The following is a 16,488-nucleotide window of genomic DNA, read 5'->3' as shown; positions in this document are numbered from 1 at the left end:
TCCAGGCAAGAATACTGGAGTGGGTTGCCATGCCCTCCTCCACAGGATCTTCCCGACCCAGGGACTGAACCCGTGTCTCCTACTTGGCAGGCGGATTCTTTATCACTGAGCCACCTGGGAAGCCCCAAGGGCGTAACAGCGGTACAGAAAAAGGAATTGCTTTGTACCGTGCCCCAAGAACTCAACAGACCTAAGTCTTGGAAAGGCAGAGAATTCCAAAGCTAGGAGCCCTTAAATCAACATCCCCTCCCCTAAACTTGGGAGCAAACAGCACTGGATTCCTAGCTAATCCCTTCCCTGTGGTGCGTGGTAGAACAAACTCATCACTTGACAGCTAACTAGAGTTTCAACTACAGAGATTAAACGTAACGGATTCAAGACATTTCTTTCACACTTACATTCTTCTACCACCTGGCTACTGCCCACCCACACCCAAGTCTGGACAGATGTTAAAAGTTATTAATATCCACAGCTTATTCTCCAGGGCCAGGTCCTCTTATCCCCCTTTGATAAGCACCACTCCACTTTTGTAAGGAGGCCCAAGTACTAGGAACTCTGAAAGAAAAAGTATTAGGACCTAGATTGATTTTTAAAACCAAAGAACAAATGACCCTGAAATTAACATCTTCTTTCCTGACATCCAAAGTGCATTAGACGGTCTCCCTGCCAGGCTCTGTGCCATTCAGACAGTTTAACTGCTTGTCAAAGAACCCTCAGGCTGACCCAAGATCAAACGAACCTGTGAGCGCTAAGAGATCTGCCATGCTAACTCTGAAACAACACTTGCCCTCGACAGAATTAACTGGGACTCAGCTGTCATCCAATCTCCATAAAAGTGATTCTTTTCCCCATAGGGACATTTCATTTTGGCGCTAATCAATACTGCCAACCCCCTGGGCATACAACCCACTGTATTCATCCAGCCTCAAGATTTCTCTCTCCTTCATCACTCTGGTCCTCTCTACCTGCACCAGGCCCTGCTTTCCTCCCTTCTCCAAACCTATTAGGATCAAAACAAATGTTCTTCTCTAGGTTAATTTTATACATGGCAAAGCAATAGTTTTTATCCAGAAAACACTACAGGGACTTCCCCAGTGGTCCAGTGGTTAAGAATCTGCCTGCCAACGCAGGGGACACAGGTTCGATCCCTGGTCCAGGAAGATTCCACAGGCCACGCGGCAACTAAGCCGGCGCTCCACAACATTTGAGCCCGAGTGCCGTAGAGCCCATGCTCTGCAATAAGAGAAGCCACGGCAGTGAGAAGCCTAGGTACCACAGCTGAAGAGTAGTCCCTCTCGCTGCAACTAGAGAAAGCCCTGGCACAGCTACGAAGACCCAGGACAGCCAAAAAATAAATACACATATAAATTATTCAAAATTTTTCCAATTAAAAAATAAAACACTACACGTGTCACAGGACATGAGCATATCTGTTATAAACTTGCAGGCACCTCTGATTTCAGTGGTTTAACTCACTTCATCAGGAGAGCAACCCTGAGTAGCAAAATGGTCATAGAAAACGCTCTGAGTCCCTACGAACGACCTCAGTCTGAAAGCTGATGGAAAACGGAGTGGGCAGGGGCAGCTGGGACCAGGTCAGATCCAGGGGCCTTTCTCCCTCTCCACACCGGCCCAGGACACAGCCCCTTCCCTCGTTAGGTGCAGCTGCCCCACTTGATCTGCTGCTCAGGGCGCTCCTTGTCCCTGTTCTTATTGCCAAGTTCTTGTAGGGCTGCAAGCACTTCAGCTTGCCTTCCCTCGCTGCCCCCAGTAAAGACAGTAGCTGGGTCCTCTTATGGTCTGTGTGGCTTTACTACCAACCATTACACTGCGAGCACAAGGTGTACAACCTGAGGGCAGCCACAGAGCATCCACAGGGTGATTGCAAGTGTGGTCCCTGGAGGTGTCCTGTCAATCCCTCATCAGCCACCAACTGGCTAAACCAACACCTGCACCCCTAAATGCAATCTAAGGCAGTGATTCTCAATCTTCAGAACACAGGAGTAAAAAACTTTTTTTTTTTTTAAGCAAAAAGAAAGGGAAAAACAAAAGGCAAAAACAACAACAACAAAAGGCAAAGAATAACTATTATTGGGTTAATTTTTTTTCTAGTAAAGGAGAATAAAGCAAAAAGTCATCAACAGATTTTTATTATACACCCAAATCCAACCTGGAAACTATAATAAATCTATCTTTTCAACAACAACAACAAAACTATTTTTTTTTCTTACTTTACCATCAAGAAGTGAAAGTCACTACATCGAGGACCTGGCTCTGGAAATAGTTATTTCACCCAGTCTCATATTCAGTCACGGTGAAGAGAGAAAACAACCTCTGCTTCAACTATCTTAGTTTCCAAAATATTCAATCCAGCACAGCACCGCCTTCCAAAAATGCATGGGACAAATCCTAGGCCTTAAAATGAGAAAGTTGAAGTCCTCGGAGACAAGCAATGCTGTGTTAGTAACTGTTGTGTGATCAAATATGTGAGGCAAGAAAGATCTCCTCACTCACTAGCTGAACCACTGCTAGTCATGAAAAGAATTATTAGTTCAGTACCACCAAGAAATGACAAATTAGGTCAAAACGCTGGTTTAAAAATCTCTACTATGTATTTTCAACTGTTTCAAAAACCCCAAACATATCTGGACTTACTTGGTCTTAATAAAGAACAGCTGGGCAGCAAGACATTCTTTATTAGTTAAAACGAGGCCAAAAAAGTGGCAGAAAGTCTAAAACTGTGCACCTCCCCCCAAATTTGCTTCCAAAAGCTAAAGCTACTTAAGACTGAAATTTATAAAGCTAAAACCTTCTATTTTCCAGAGTTAACATGTAAATAATGGCTCAAATGCCTTTCTTTTTGAGAAAACCCCTTAGCAAATGCTTAAGGTGCCTCGACTTTCAACGGGAGAACTTAAGCCCAATAGAAATGTAGGTCACTTCTTCCCTTCACAGCTCAGCGGTGTTTTATGAGTCATCTTTTGAAAGCAAGGTTTGGGGGGAGGGGGGGGGGGGGGCGCAGAATCTAAGCAACAGATTTACATGGGAAATTATAACATTATAAACTTTTAATAAACAAAAAGCATGTTACTTACGATGTTCCCTGCTGAGAATTACTGTGAGTTTTTGAAGATGTATCATATTGTTCTGTGGAGGAGGGAAAAATGATCAGACGAGCACAATGGCAAATGCATGAGATTGTTAGTTATAAATCCCCCCCCCTTTTTTTTTCCTGCTATTTCCCCACCACCTTTTCACCTAAAAACACTTGGTACACTTAAATTTTGTCAACAGAGAGCTATTATAAAATAACATTTATGTTACATCTTGAGAGAGGGCTTGCTCAGAACTGGAAAACCCTGAGAGTGCTGCCTGGCCAGCCGACCCCACAGAAGACTCTCTTCGGGGTCCACTGACGGGGGCTCCTGTGGAAGCACCATGACGCCACCCCACCTGGTTTGATGTCACACATCCATCAGCGATTTGCTAGCACTCTCTTTCACAGCCTCTGTCCTTGGCTGCCTGTGCTCCCACCTGGCCCCCCATCATTCAACACCCCCGATTCATTCGTTCAACTGCTGGTCACAAACTGCCTCTCACAGACATCAAGATGCTCAAGACATTTGCCCCTGTCCTCGATGAGTGTACAGCTGACCGAGGGACAGCAAACAGGAACAGCAACTACAGCCCTAGGCTGTGAGAGATCCACACACAAACCCATCACCTAGATGAAACGTCCGGGGAATCTAGAGATTCGTCACACCACTGGGCACGACGAAAGCAGGCAAATCAGAAAAGAAACGAAATTAGGTGTGTGTGTTGCAAAGGATGGGTGAGATTTTTGACAGAAATGACTGCAGGCAAGAGGGAGATGAGGGTGAAGAAGGCCCTCAGGCAGAAGAGACGATGTGAGGGAAGGCAGGAAACATGGGAGCAATTGAGATGGTGCAGATGAGAAAGGGGAAGGTTGGGGTGCAGAGTGTGTGGAGGGCAATGTGAGAGGCCCTGGGGAGGTCAGAGGGCTCCGAGTGCCATGATGGGACTTTAATACTTTGAGACGCCACCAGGGCACGATACAGCCACCAGGCACGATACAACAATTTCTCAGAAAGAGTAACCTGCTGGTGCTACCTGACGTAACCCAGAAAGGAACAGGAAATGTTAAGTGTAGAGACTGAAGAGCAGCTGGGAGACCGTGTCCGTGTCTGGAACTGACGCAGAAGCTGAGTGGCAACATGGGTGCCTTTCAGACAGCGGGCGGTACAGTAACCACGAATGACCCAGGAGACCCTTGAATAACTGCAGTTCAGGGCTTCATCCTCATGGGGGCAGCAGCTCTTACCCGGTATTTTTAGATTCTTTTCCCTTCTGGCTAGCAAATTAGGGCTGGGATTACAAATTAAAGGGGCTAAAGTCCACGCACAGGGGCTCCCACACAAACATCCTGACCAGGTCCTAAGCTCCACGAGGCTCTGGTAATCCTCAAGCAGCTGTGTTTTTTTTGAACATGTGGACATAAATCCTGGGACATACAGGGATGTATATATGGGATATACTTCAGTCTCTGTGTGCATGCATCCTAAGTCGCTTCAGTCATGTCTCAATCTTTGCAACCCCATGGACTGTAGCCCACCAGGCTCCTCTGTTCATGGGATTCTCCAGGCAAGAATACTGGAGTGGGTTGCTGTGCCTATCTTCAGGGGATCTTCCTGACCCAGGGATGGAACTCACATCTCTTTTGTCTCCTGCATTGGCAAGCAGGTTCTTTACCACTTCATTCTCTACAGACTCCAAAAGCCTAATTTTTCATGAAATTTGAATTTGCTTGCTGGGCATACTTTGAGAAACAGATGTCACACTTCACTTCTCTGAAAGCTATCATCTGCACATACTCCACTCCATCTTCAACCAGCACACAACCAGACTCCTCTTGGGTCCGACTAGCGCCCCTCTCTCACCCCTGCCCACATTCTCACAGGGGTAAACCAGCTTTTCCAGAACCAATAGACAGAACGGCAGCAGCATAAAAGACCCCAAGGTAATAAGCATCTGCTGAGCCCAGACCTATGGATGACCTGCCAGCATCTGAAAACTTCTCATCAGAGCAACAAGGACTCAGTCTACACTGTTCCACAGGCCTGGAGGCCCTCCACCCCTGGCGAAGTTCAACTGTATTGTGCTAAAAGGAGAAATCACACAGTTTAAAGGATCACAGGGTCTTTCTAAACCAGGAGGTAGCAATCATGCAAGCTGTGAGTGACTCAGTGGAAGGCATATAATATGCATGACTGGCAGCCCTAAAAGGTAGGGAGGAATTGGGTGGAGGAGCAAGAAGGAGAGGGGTGCATAGCAGTCCTGTCCAGAGCTGAGCTGTGCCACTTCACTTGTTATCTATTTTTGGACAGGCTGCCAAGAGGTTGAGAAACAAAGATTTCCCAATCTCCCCAATACCAGCCAAGATGGTCAGGTCCATATCTCTGCATTTGGGGGAAATTTAGGAGTTATTTACAAGGTCTTAGTATCTGTAGGGCAGGGAGAAGCAAACTTTTTCTGTAAAGGTCTGATGGTAACTATTTTAAACTTCGCTTGCTATATAGCGTGGGACATGATAATAAATGAATGAGCATGGGTGTGTCCTAATAAAACCTTCTTTACAAAAACTAGCTGCACAACAGATTTGACTCTTAGGCTATGCTGCTGCTGCTAAGTCGCTTCACTCGTGTCCGACTCTGTGTGACCCCATAGATGGCAGCCCACCAGGCTCCCCCGTCCCTGGGATTCTCCAGGCAAGAACACTGGAGTGGGTTGCCATTTCCTTCTCCAATGCAGGAAAGTGAAAAGTGAAAGTGAAGTTGCTCAGTCCTGTCCGACTCTTCATAACCCCTATTCTAGAGAAAGGCTATTCCATTTCTTATTTTTCCTCATCTCTTTTGTTCTCCTCAAATCCTTGCAATTGAAATAATTGGATAATCAAGGGGAAAATATAAGTGAGGGAAAAGAATGAGATGGAGAGATCTGAAGAAGAGTTACCTTCATGGAATATCTATGAGCAACCTTCTCTCATACATTTAAACACACCACGCACCTTACTTTGGTCTCCCTAAGCCCTGTGAAGACCAATACGTCGTAACTTGGGCACTCACCATATGTTGATGAACTAAATGACTGGAAGTACATCAGTCATTTTTGTAAGGCTTGAAATGCCTTGGATATAGTTGGGAAACAAAGAATTTAGTGAACTAAAGGGTTACGGATGAAGAGAGAGGCTAGATCCAGTTACGGTTCTGGTTCCTCCTGAATTCTCCAGTATTTACAATCCATTTAAAAGAACCAGAAATGAATTATATGGCCAATACATTCAGAAGGTCTAAAGAAGTTGTGTGTTCTCTTCCTTGTAGAAATTTCTTTTGTTTAAAATAAATACAAGAAACACAGAACATACTCCAATCTGTTTTTTAATACAATTCCTGGATAATTGTATATGCTTTTAGAGTCACTCTCGAGATATTTATCGTATGTCAGGTAATGTCAAATTATATTTTTTAGGTACTTTAGTAAGACACTTTCATTAACTCTTTACATTAATCTGAAATTCCACCTAGAGAACATAAAGCTGTTCTTTATGCCCTTCCTAGCTTTAACCTCATCTCTGCTGAGGTTAACCTCATCATTTTCCATGAATATTTTCTGTATTAAAACAATAAAAAACATGCTTTATTCTCCAATGCAATAATCAGTTCCACATATTTACTTACTTTGGTTTGGGACCGCAGAACTGATGTGCTGAGAATCCTAGAAAGAAAAATGAAAATCTCTAGTTAATAAAATATTAAGGTTTGTAAATCCAAGGTTGTGCCACTGCTAAATCTGATAAATACTGATAAATCTAATTTTTACATAAAATGGGTTTTATTTCTTCTGCTGTTCCCTACAGCTCATTTTTCCTTCCAAAGTATAATGCTTTACCTTAAAATCAATAATGAATTACATTTTTTTAAGAAAAAAATTATCATTAGAAAATATGTTTAGTGGTAGATTAAAATCTCAATGACATCATGGAAAGGAATAATGATGTCAACAATATGCATGTATACCAGGCTGGACTGAACACAGACCTGAGGTGAGATTTCTATATTCTGAAGGTTATCCAAAAGTACAAAAACCAAAACCAAAACAAAGGGCGATGTTTTAAATATATTGTTCACAAATACTTCAACAGAATCCTGTAAGTCGGCAATTTACCTTGCTATTAAAACCACCACAAATGTAGCTGATCACATTAAACTTTTAAACAATACAGGAGGTATGACAAGTGTAAATGTGTGTCTGTATGTGCCTAAATTCTGAATTAGGGTGCAGACATGCCACCTCACTTTTTCCCCTGTACCTTTGGTGTTCCCCACTAAGGAAAAGACTCTAAAAAAAAAAAAAAAAAAAGAATTTATTATAAAGTCTTGATTATTTTCATACTCTACAAAATCCTACACACATGTAAGACATTCCTATTGACATAATTGAAAAGTGAAGAAGCATTTGAAAGCATTAGGAAGCACTTTAGGAGCTAAATTAATTGCAATGTTAACCTATTCTCTGAAGAGTTCAACAAATAGTACTTGATTAATCCAGCGCAGAGCAATACTTCAGGCCTTGTCACTGGTGTGGATGCAGTGCCTACTAGACTTGTAAGGAATTACCTTTGTGGGAAAAGGAAATTTGGAGGGCTCAGCTGTACTAGGCGTGTGTATTGCTGTCAAAGGAGGAGGCCATGAGTGGGTCATTTCCTGGAAAGAGATTTGGAACGGGAAGAAAAAGTAAATTATAAATAGAACATTTATTGCTACTTAAGTCAACTTTTTAAACAGAATGCACAGTGGAGTGATGGTAAATGGAAAGTAAAATCTTAAAAGTTATTTCAGTGACTTTAAAAAAAAAAACAAAACTCCTACTTGGTGGGCTCTGTTCAAAAGCTGAAGCTCTCCAACAAACAAAACTGAAAAGAGATCAGTTTGAAGAAGAAAAACAAGAGCATAGAACATGAATGGTCTGAACATTCTGAACAGCGTGAAGCATAAAAAACGGTAGTAGGTGTTACCAGCTTATGTAACTATGAACACTCAGTCCTGTCTCAATGCTTTCTTTCTCCCTCAGCGTCTTTATTGCATTTCCTGGAATTATTTAAGCTCAAAGGAAGAAGAACTTTCCTGTTTGACTTAAGCAAACAAGTAATTCAGGTCACTTGTTCCACTTGGGAGGGTTTTAATGGATTTGACCCTTCCCTGGTACACATTATTAGGACATAAGAACTTTTGCAGAGAAGGCCTTAAAAAGCCACTGGCCCTTTCCATTAACAGAAGTTTCATTTCTATTCACTTTTTACATGGAAGCAAGATTTCTTTCACAAATTAATATGTTTCTCTTGACATGAGTCCTGTTTTTCTAAGCTCATTCACTTGCTAAAAAACCAGTGGGTCTGTGACAACCTAGAGGCGTGGGATGGGGTGGGTGGGAGGGGGGTTAAGGAGGGAGGGGATATATGTACACCTATGGCTGATCCACGCTGTTGTACGGCAGAAACCAACACAACACTGTAAAGCAATTATCCTCCAATTAAAAATAATTTTTTTTAAGTGAGAAACAAAATGTCAGATGAAAGGTGTCTAATTGCAAGTATGTACACACAACACACATGCATGCACACACTTTGTCCAAGAGTTCAAATGGCCACTGGAGATTATCACCAGACCTTTCCTTTCACAGCTGAGAAAAACAAGGTCTAAAATGTCAGGGGCAGGTCTCCCAGGAAGCTGAGAGCTGCGAGTGCAGGGAACAGCCCCTCCATGTTCGAGTCTGAGTCTAAGAAAGAATCCCATCCCCGAATGGGTCAGACCTGCCAGGGAAACTGGCTGAAGGTCTGGCAGGCAACCCTCCGCTAGTAGGCTGGGGCCCCCAGACGACGCTGTGTTGCCTCACTGTACAAGGCACTGTGCTTTTACCCCAGCCTCTCTATCCCCCGCAGAAATGCCATCTGATCCTGTGACACCTGGAGATGGAGCTGGAGGCAAATACAGCCCCGTTGCCCACCTCCACCCATATCCTCCGCACCAGTCCCTGCAGCCGCCCTCAGGCTGTAGAGGCCCAGAACAGACATAAACGAGCTGGCACAGTGACAAGCAAAGTAACCGATGCTGGCTTGAGTAATTTTTGTTAAAGGTGATATCATGCCTCACTCACTCGACTAACCATTGTTCAGTACAGAAGAGGAAATCTATACGAAAATAGAATGGAAAGAGTAACATAACAGCTCTGGAGTCAGAGTCCCAGAATGGATCTTAACTCTTGACTCTGCTGCTCAGGTTAGCCTGAGGGGTTTGCGTGCTCCAAGCCTCAGTTCTCAGGAAGAGGCAGGCGAAGATCATTTCTTCTCTTTTTTCCAAAGTGCAAAGTGCTGGACGGACGGACTTTCCTGGTGGTTCAGACTCCGTGCTCTCATGAAACTCTGCTCAATGCTATGTGGCAGTCTGGATGGGTGGGGAGTTTAAGGAAGAATGCTGCTGCTGCTGCTGAAGTCGCTTCAGCCGTGTCCGGACTCTGTGCGACCCCACAGACGGCAGCCCATCAGGCTCCCCTGTCCCTGGGATTCTCCAGGCAAGAACACTGGGGTGGGTTGCCATTTCCTTCTCCAGTGCATGAAAGTGGAAAGTGAAAGTCAAGTCGCTCAGTCATGTCCAACTCTGTGCGACCCCATGGACTGCAACCTACCAGGCTCCTCCGTCCATGGGATTTTCCAGGCGAGAATACTGGAGAGGGGTGCCGTTGCCTTCTCCGTAAGGGAGAATGGATCCATGTATATGTATGGTTGTGTCCCTTTACTGTCCAACTAAAACTATCACAACATTGATAACTGGCTATACCCCAACACTAAATAAAAAAGTTAAAAAAAAATGTACCATAAAAAGAAAAAGAAGACTCTGCTTTCACAGTAGGGGGCACAGGTTTGATCCCTGGTTGGGAAACTAAGATTCCCCCAAGCTACGTGGCCAGAGACAAACAAGAAAACCATAAACCAAAGAAACAAAAATAAAGTGCTGGAATATATGATCAGAGAAAGCAATTAAAAGCACTACAACTTTAATTAAAAGCCTAGATTTTAAAGAATTTCAATACTGCACCAGAGTTTCCTGCTGTTTTATTTATAGGACTATAGTCTAAGGTGTGGGACTATAACAATGGTTACAATGTAAGAACATGTAATAACTGGGGCGTCTGAGAGTATCACCCTTCCGTCTTCCAAGAATTTCTTTAGGATGCCAACAGTGTCTGTGACTTTTAGTCACCAGTGATTCCCAAGAAACGTCCATTGTCTTCTCAGAGCCTAAGGCTGCTCCCAACTATTAAATCAGGCAGTTGGAAAAGTGCATAAACTCTTCCAGGCCCTAAGTGGTTTGATGGGAGTGTGAAAAGAATTTATATAGTTCCCTAAACGCTGAGCTTATGAGAAGTTAGGCCTTGGGAGGATTGGAGCCATAAGGAGAGGCGGCTGCCCAGAATCCCGGGGCCCTGAATTAACCCCCTGCTTCACCAATGGCTTATCACGTGAACGGGGGTGAGTCACTGAGCACCTGCTTCGCTCCCACCTTCCAGGTGCCCTTGCTGCTATCTGCCCCCACCCTGCACCCTGTTCATTTTGCTCCAGACTCAGCGCTCCTCTAATTCGCCAACCTGCTCCCACCTCAAGGCTTTTGCCCTCTTTCCTCTGCTTTCTCATCTATTCACTTGCCTGCTATAAGACTCACAGCACTTACCAACAGCTGACACTTACACATTTACCTTCCCCCACCGTGATCTTCACGAGAGGAAAGGACTCCTATTCCTATAGCATTTATTCTAGTGCTGAGACAAGTGTGTGTGTCTTCACGGATACTTGCTGAATAAATGAATGAGTGAACAAGTCATGGTGCTACCACTCACTGGACCAGTGTCCCTGGAAGGTGGCACTGAGATAATGTAAAAAAACACTGCAAAAACTTCCCCAAAAGGCTCTCCAGGCTGTGGCACTGGAAGTGGAAAACCTGAGTCGTTTCACATGCCCACTGAGTGCACCATCCCCGTCTGGACCCTTGTTGATAACCAACCCCCAGTTTCTGATAGAGTCTGTATGCTATTTTCTCACCCTGCCATCTGCTCGAGTCATAGGCCACCACGGCCCCTTCAGTAAAGGCTTCCACTCTTAGTATCTCCACCAGAGAACCCAACAATATTGGGGACTAGTTTCTATTACCCGTCAGGAAGATCTTTGTTAGGATTCCTGGCAGTCTTTGTAATTACTGGTAAGAGATAAGAACAGGAACCACAAGGCAGAGGGAAGTTATCTGCATGGACGACAAAGAGGGAGAGCTGCATTTGGCCCTGGAGTCATCTACTATCTGCCAGCCTGGGGCCTCCGCTTTCCTCATGAGGAAACCGAAGTCCAGGAGGAGTTCAGGAGGGACTTAACGGAGGCCACGACAGAAGAGAAGAGGCCATCCACGCCCCTCTTCAACCAGCATATCCTGCGATTTGCTTTCTCTATTATGATCTCCAAATGAACACACTCACCCATGGCTTGCATTAACCACCTACTTTCAAGGATTTCCAGGTAAGCAAGAACCCATTAACATGATGTTGGCAGAGAGGCGAAGGAGGATGGACAAGTTTATTAAATCTAAAGTGCCTGCCTGATGGTCTAATACCATCATCACCTGACATAAAGGACTCAACAAGTCATATAGCACGTCAGACCACAGAAGAAGCGTCTGACACATGCAGGAGATAAATCATCAGTATTGTTGCATTTACTTTTGAAACAACCATGGAACAGATCACACACAATTTCAGAGAAAATGCTAAGGTCATATTTTACAACTAAGACATTTATTACTTTTATGACTCATCAAAGAATTTCAAAAATACCAGAGGGAAAGGATAGAACAAAAGCCCAATCAAGAGTACTTATTCGTACTTATTTGCTGATTGGCAAAAAAATTCTCATTTTCAGACAGTACAAAGTATGTTTCCTTAGAGGTATTTCTTAGAAAATTCTAACTATGAAAGTAGGGGACCAAAGACGGTAAAACAAAAGTAATGGAACTGTCTCCCAAACATTTGGCTAGATACCACATTTGTCAAAAATTGTACCAACGAGAAGGTAACCTATATACTTAATTACTGGTTTCAGCACCAACTCAATACTTTACAATGAAAAATTAAGCCAAAAATAACTGGGTAAACATATATTTTGAGGAAAAAAGGATACTGCTGCTACTGCTAAGTCACTTCAGTCGTGTCCGACTCTGTGTGACCCCATAGACACATAGAATCCCCCGTCCCTGGGATTCTCCAGGCAAGAACACTGGAGTGGGTTGCCATGTCCTTCTCCAATGCAGGAAAGTGAAAAGTGAAAGTGACGTCGCTCAGTCGTATCTGACCCTCAGCGACCTTACGGACTGCAGCCTTCCAGGCTCCTTTGTCCGTAGGATTTTCCAGGCAGGAGTACTACATATATTTTGAGGAAAAAAGGATACAGTAGAGGTAAAAATTAATGGGTACAAGTGTCACTTTTCTTCTACTTAAAAAAGAAACCAACCAAAAAGCAGTAAAAGAGTATCAGTAAAAGAGTATCACTAAAAGTTACATGGAAGAAAATTAAAAGTCGGAGAGGAGGAATGAGAAATAAACAAAACTCTCAGTTATTACAGCTACAGTATTTGAGCATTAAATTTAGCTCTAAATTTCCTGGAAATTAAAGCCAAAATGGGAAACATAACAGTTTATATAATTCTCTGATAAAAAGAAAGCATGCTGGTTCGTGAGGAGAATTTTTTCTTTTTTCCTGGAGCTGAATTTTAGAAGGAATCGGTCATCCGTGTGCAAGGAAAACTGAACAAATGGATAATGGCTTCAATGATGTATTTGCAGAGGCAGCACAAATGTTCCTGGCATGGTCTCAATCAACAAGAGTGAAAAATAACCCTTTCAAGGGAGGTCTAAAGATGTCCACATACTTTCTGTTTTTCTTTTTATCCCTTTAAAAAATTCATGGTCGCATTGAAGATGGGCCCACACCAATGAGGTGTCTCCTATAAAACACCAAGAGGTGAAAACCAAGCACTCCTTAACCCAGGGCGCCTCCCACTGCAGCAACACAGGGAGTCTCCTCTCTGCGGGGGGTGGGGGAGGGCTGTTGGTGAGTGATTCTCTGGAGTCTTCTATCAGAAAAGACTGGGAGAGAGGTCAATAAAACTCTGGTCCAAATGTCATGGAGTTTGTGGAGTTCATTTCAATTAAAATCTGTCAGAGACTCTGATGGTTTCCTAAGACTCCCTTTGTTATTATTCTGATTCATTTGCTTTGGGAGGTATGATAGGGAGGAGGCAAACTGTTTAAAGGAGTTCAGAATATCAACTGTTCATTCAAGTCAAAGAAAATGAATGTATGTCTGGCTACTTAAGTGTGTCTTCAAGCGAGAAATAATTATCAACTCACCTTCAGAATCTCTTCAACACAATGGACTTCATTGGAGTAGGTCTGCTGTAAGGGAAAAGCAAGAAAAAGTTAGCAAACAAAGATTAGCACACAAACAAAAAACAATTAGAGTGCTGGTATTAGTGAATGCTATTAGTACTTACAGCAACACTTCTTAAGGAGAATCACCCCAGGACCCCCCTTTTATTACTGCTAATAGCTAAGTATGAGAAACTTCACATTCTAGATGAAATAAAACCAGAGAGATAAACCTGACCTCATTGTGAAAGAAAGGGTTCTGCTGGAGACAAAGACAGATGAATTGTGACCTGCAGGTCAAGAGCTTCTGATGGAACATGTGTATATCAAAGAAAATGAGTACATTAGTTAATCTAGGGGAATAATAGATATAACAAGAGTGGAGGCAGAAAGGGAAAACCTGTAATTTTCCTGCTTTGCAGCAACATCTGTCCAGTGAGGCAAGTTACACGAACACAAAGATGGCGATCATCCTGAACGTCTTACTGAGCCCACAGTAAGGCAGTCAGACTCCAACCAAGCATAGGTTTTAGGGTGACAGTCTAACCTGCCAAAAATAAGTCTTAAAGTTGGATGTCTCTAGCCCTACTTGAAGTCAGCATTTTCAACTGTACACACACACACAATATTGCCCCAGGGACAGACCCTAAGAAGAGAGATTACCTGGCTTCTTAGAGGAAAGACCCCCTTGCTTACTCCCAGGTAAACAGATGACAGCTGCTGTTGCTAGTATCACAGACGCAGTGTTTAGGAAATGCCACTTTCCAGTCTTTATAAAGTGCAAGACAATGGAAGAGTGAAATCTTTTAAAAAGAAAAAAAAATACTTTTTCCTTAACTAGAGATACGGAACAAATTCCCTGACTTCATGGTTTTCAAATGGAAGAGCAACTTTCTGTGTCAACCGATGAGCCAAGTGCCCTGGGCAAATCCTCCTATACAAGCCCCCACACCCCAACCCAGCAATACACACACTCTTACTGCCCCTCTGGAGCAGAAAGTGCTGCTCTTCCCAGTCAGTTGGTCCAAGGTTTGCCTCACAGCCAGAGTGTAGATGGAAAATGGTTCTTTTCAGGGCTCTCATTTCTCATTCAAGTGTAATTTAATACGGCACTGGTCGATAATTCCTGATCTGGGGTTTACTAATCCACCATCTTCCTCATTCCTGTTTCCTTAAGGAAAAGGAAAAGTGCATACAGCATTCACACTGTCCTGGAATTGAATCTAGTGGACATGTCAAATTTCAAATGCAATTTGACCTGCCTGGGTCTGGTTCTAAAACATGTAAATTTCACAGAGACAGTTTTATTGAAACGTTTATAATTTGTTATTTTTGAGATAGGGGTCTGAAAGTTAGGAGATACGGTCAGAGTCCAGCGTATCCCCTTTCTCTGCTGGCCCAACTGGACCTGCCCTTAGGCACTGTGCATGTTAACAAGAGGACTTGCTTATCCAGTCTTCATTTTTCAAGACTATTAAGGAATGTCTAAAAACTGGACCAAATATTACAGCACAAACGTCAGAAACAAATGAATGCTGTTGTGACCTGAGGGTAACATGCAATTATATCCTATGGTTTTAATTTTTCACATGTGTCATTAGGAACAATAACAATTAAGAATTGAAGTGAAATCAACAGAACAAAGCAGAGGACTACTGACTCTGGTTAAATAGTTGCCGCCATCCTTTCTGTTACTGGAATGAGAATTCAATTAAAATATCTGGCAGGACTTTGCTGACAGTCCAGTGCTTAAGAATCTGCCTGAAAATGCAGGGGACACGGGCTCGATCCCTGGTCTGGGAATATCCCACATGCTGTGGGGCAACTGAGTCCATTCACCACAACTGCTGAGCCCACTCGCCCTAGAGCCCACGCTCTGCAACAAGAGAATCCTGGGGATCACAATTAAAGAGATGCCCCTGCTCATGGGGGCCAGACAAACTCGAGAAAATCCACTTGCAGCAACAAAGACCGAGCACATCCAAAAATAAGAAAGGAAAATAAATTAAATATCTGGCAATCAGTGGGGAGGCAGCTGCTGGAAGGATGGGGTGGGAGGTTGGAGTTAGCAGGTGCAAACTATTATATACAGAATGGATAAGCAACAAGGTCCTACTATATATATATATCAGAGACAACTATATTCAATATCCTATGATGAACCATAAGGGAAAAGAATTTAAAAAAGAAAACGTGTGTGTGTGTGTGTGTGTGTGTGTATATATAACTCAGTCACTTTGCTGTACAGCAGAAATTAACACAACACTGTAAATCGACTATATTTCAATTTTTTAAATATTAATTAAAAAAATGGCAATCAATGAAATAGTGAAGCACAGATGGAATGAGGGCAGAAAACAATTGCCCCCTGCTTCGAACAGAATGGGGTCAGGAAGCGACCATGTCAGAAGACTAAAAGGCTTTCTGATCTTGGTAATATTACTCAAGCCATCAACCCTTAGCCAAGATGTTTGATGTCACTAAAAGATTTGTTTTTTCCTAAAAATTTTATTATATGAGATGAGCCAGAATTGAAGAAATTTTTTCTATGGATTATTGTTTATTGGTATCAGAGTAAGATAAATAGTGCTGAACAGTCACCATTTAACCTGCTTAAAATTCTAACTAAAGCCTAAGATTCAAGCATGAATTGGTTAACGTACTGTAAATTCTCATATCAGGTCCGTTATGAAAGTGGGGTTATATTAAAAGGGTGCCAGAATTCTATTCCAAATACATGAGGAGATACCATATTTAAAGATCTCCAAGAAGCACTGTTTACAATGGCAAATAACTGGAAAGGATCAAATGCCCAAGAACAGGAGTCTAACTAAAGATTTTCACAGGGCTCCCATATAGCAGTATGTTATAAATAAAATGGACATCATTATACATAAAATGATGTAAATGCATGTGCTGGCATGGAAAGATGCTCAAGATATTTTCAAC

The 16,488-nt window shown here is 42.9% G+C and overlaps 1 protein-coding gene across 6 annotated transcripts in view; it reads right to left on the bottom strand.

Moving 5' to 3' along the window:
* AFF1 (AF4/FMR2 family member 1) overlaps nucleotides 1-16,488 on the bottom strand; it is a 197,225-nt gene that overhangs the window by 45,762 nt on the left and 134,975 nt on the right. For all 6 annotated transcript variants that reach the window (XM_027544973.1, XM_027544975.1, XM_027544974.1 and 3 more), the window contains 4 exons: nucleotides 13,522-13,566; nucleotides 7,695-7,781; nucleotides 6,756-6,792; nucleotides 3,096-3,147 (listed from right to left, as the gene is read on the bottom strand). In XM_027544973.1, the coding sequence (XP_027400774.1) occupies nucleotides 3,096-3,147; nucleotides 6,756-6,792; nucleotides 7,695-7,781; nucleotides 13,522-13,566 (221 nt within the window). The remainder of the gene's footprint in view (nucleotides 1-3,095; nucleotides 3,148-6,755; nucleotides 6,793-7,694; nucleotides 7,782-13,521; nucleotides 13,567-16,488) is intronic.

Source organism: Bos indicus x Bos taurus, chromosome 6 (genome assembly GCF_003369695.1).
Source record: "Bos indicus x Bos taurus breed Angus x Brahman F1 hybrid chromosome 6, Bos_hybrid_MaternalHap_v2.0, whole genome shotgun sequence".
NCBI lineage: Eukaryota > Metazoa > Chordata > Mammalia > Artiodactyla > Bovidae > Bos > Bos indicus x Bos taurus.
The sequence above is the reverse complement of the archived record's forward strand: the minus strand, read 5'-3'. Positions and strand labels throughout refer to the sequence as shown.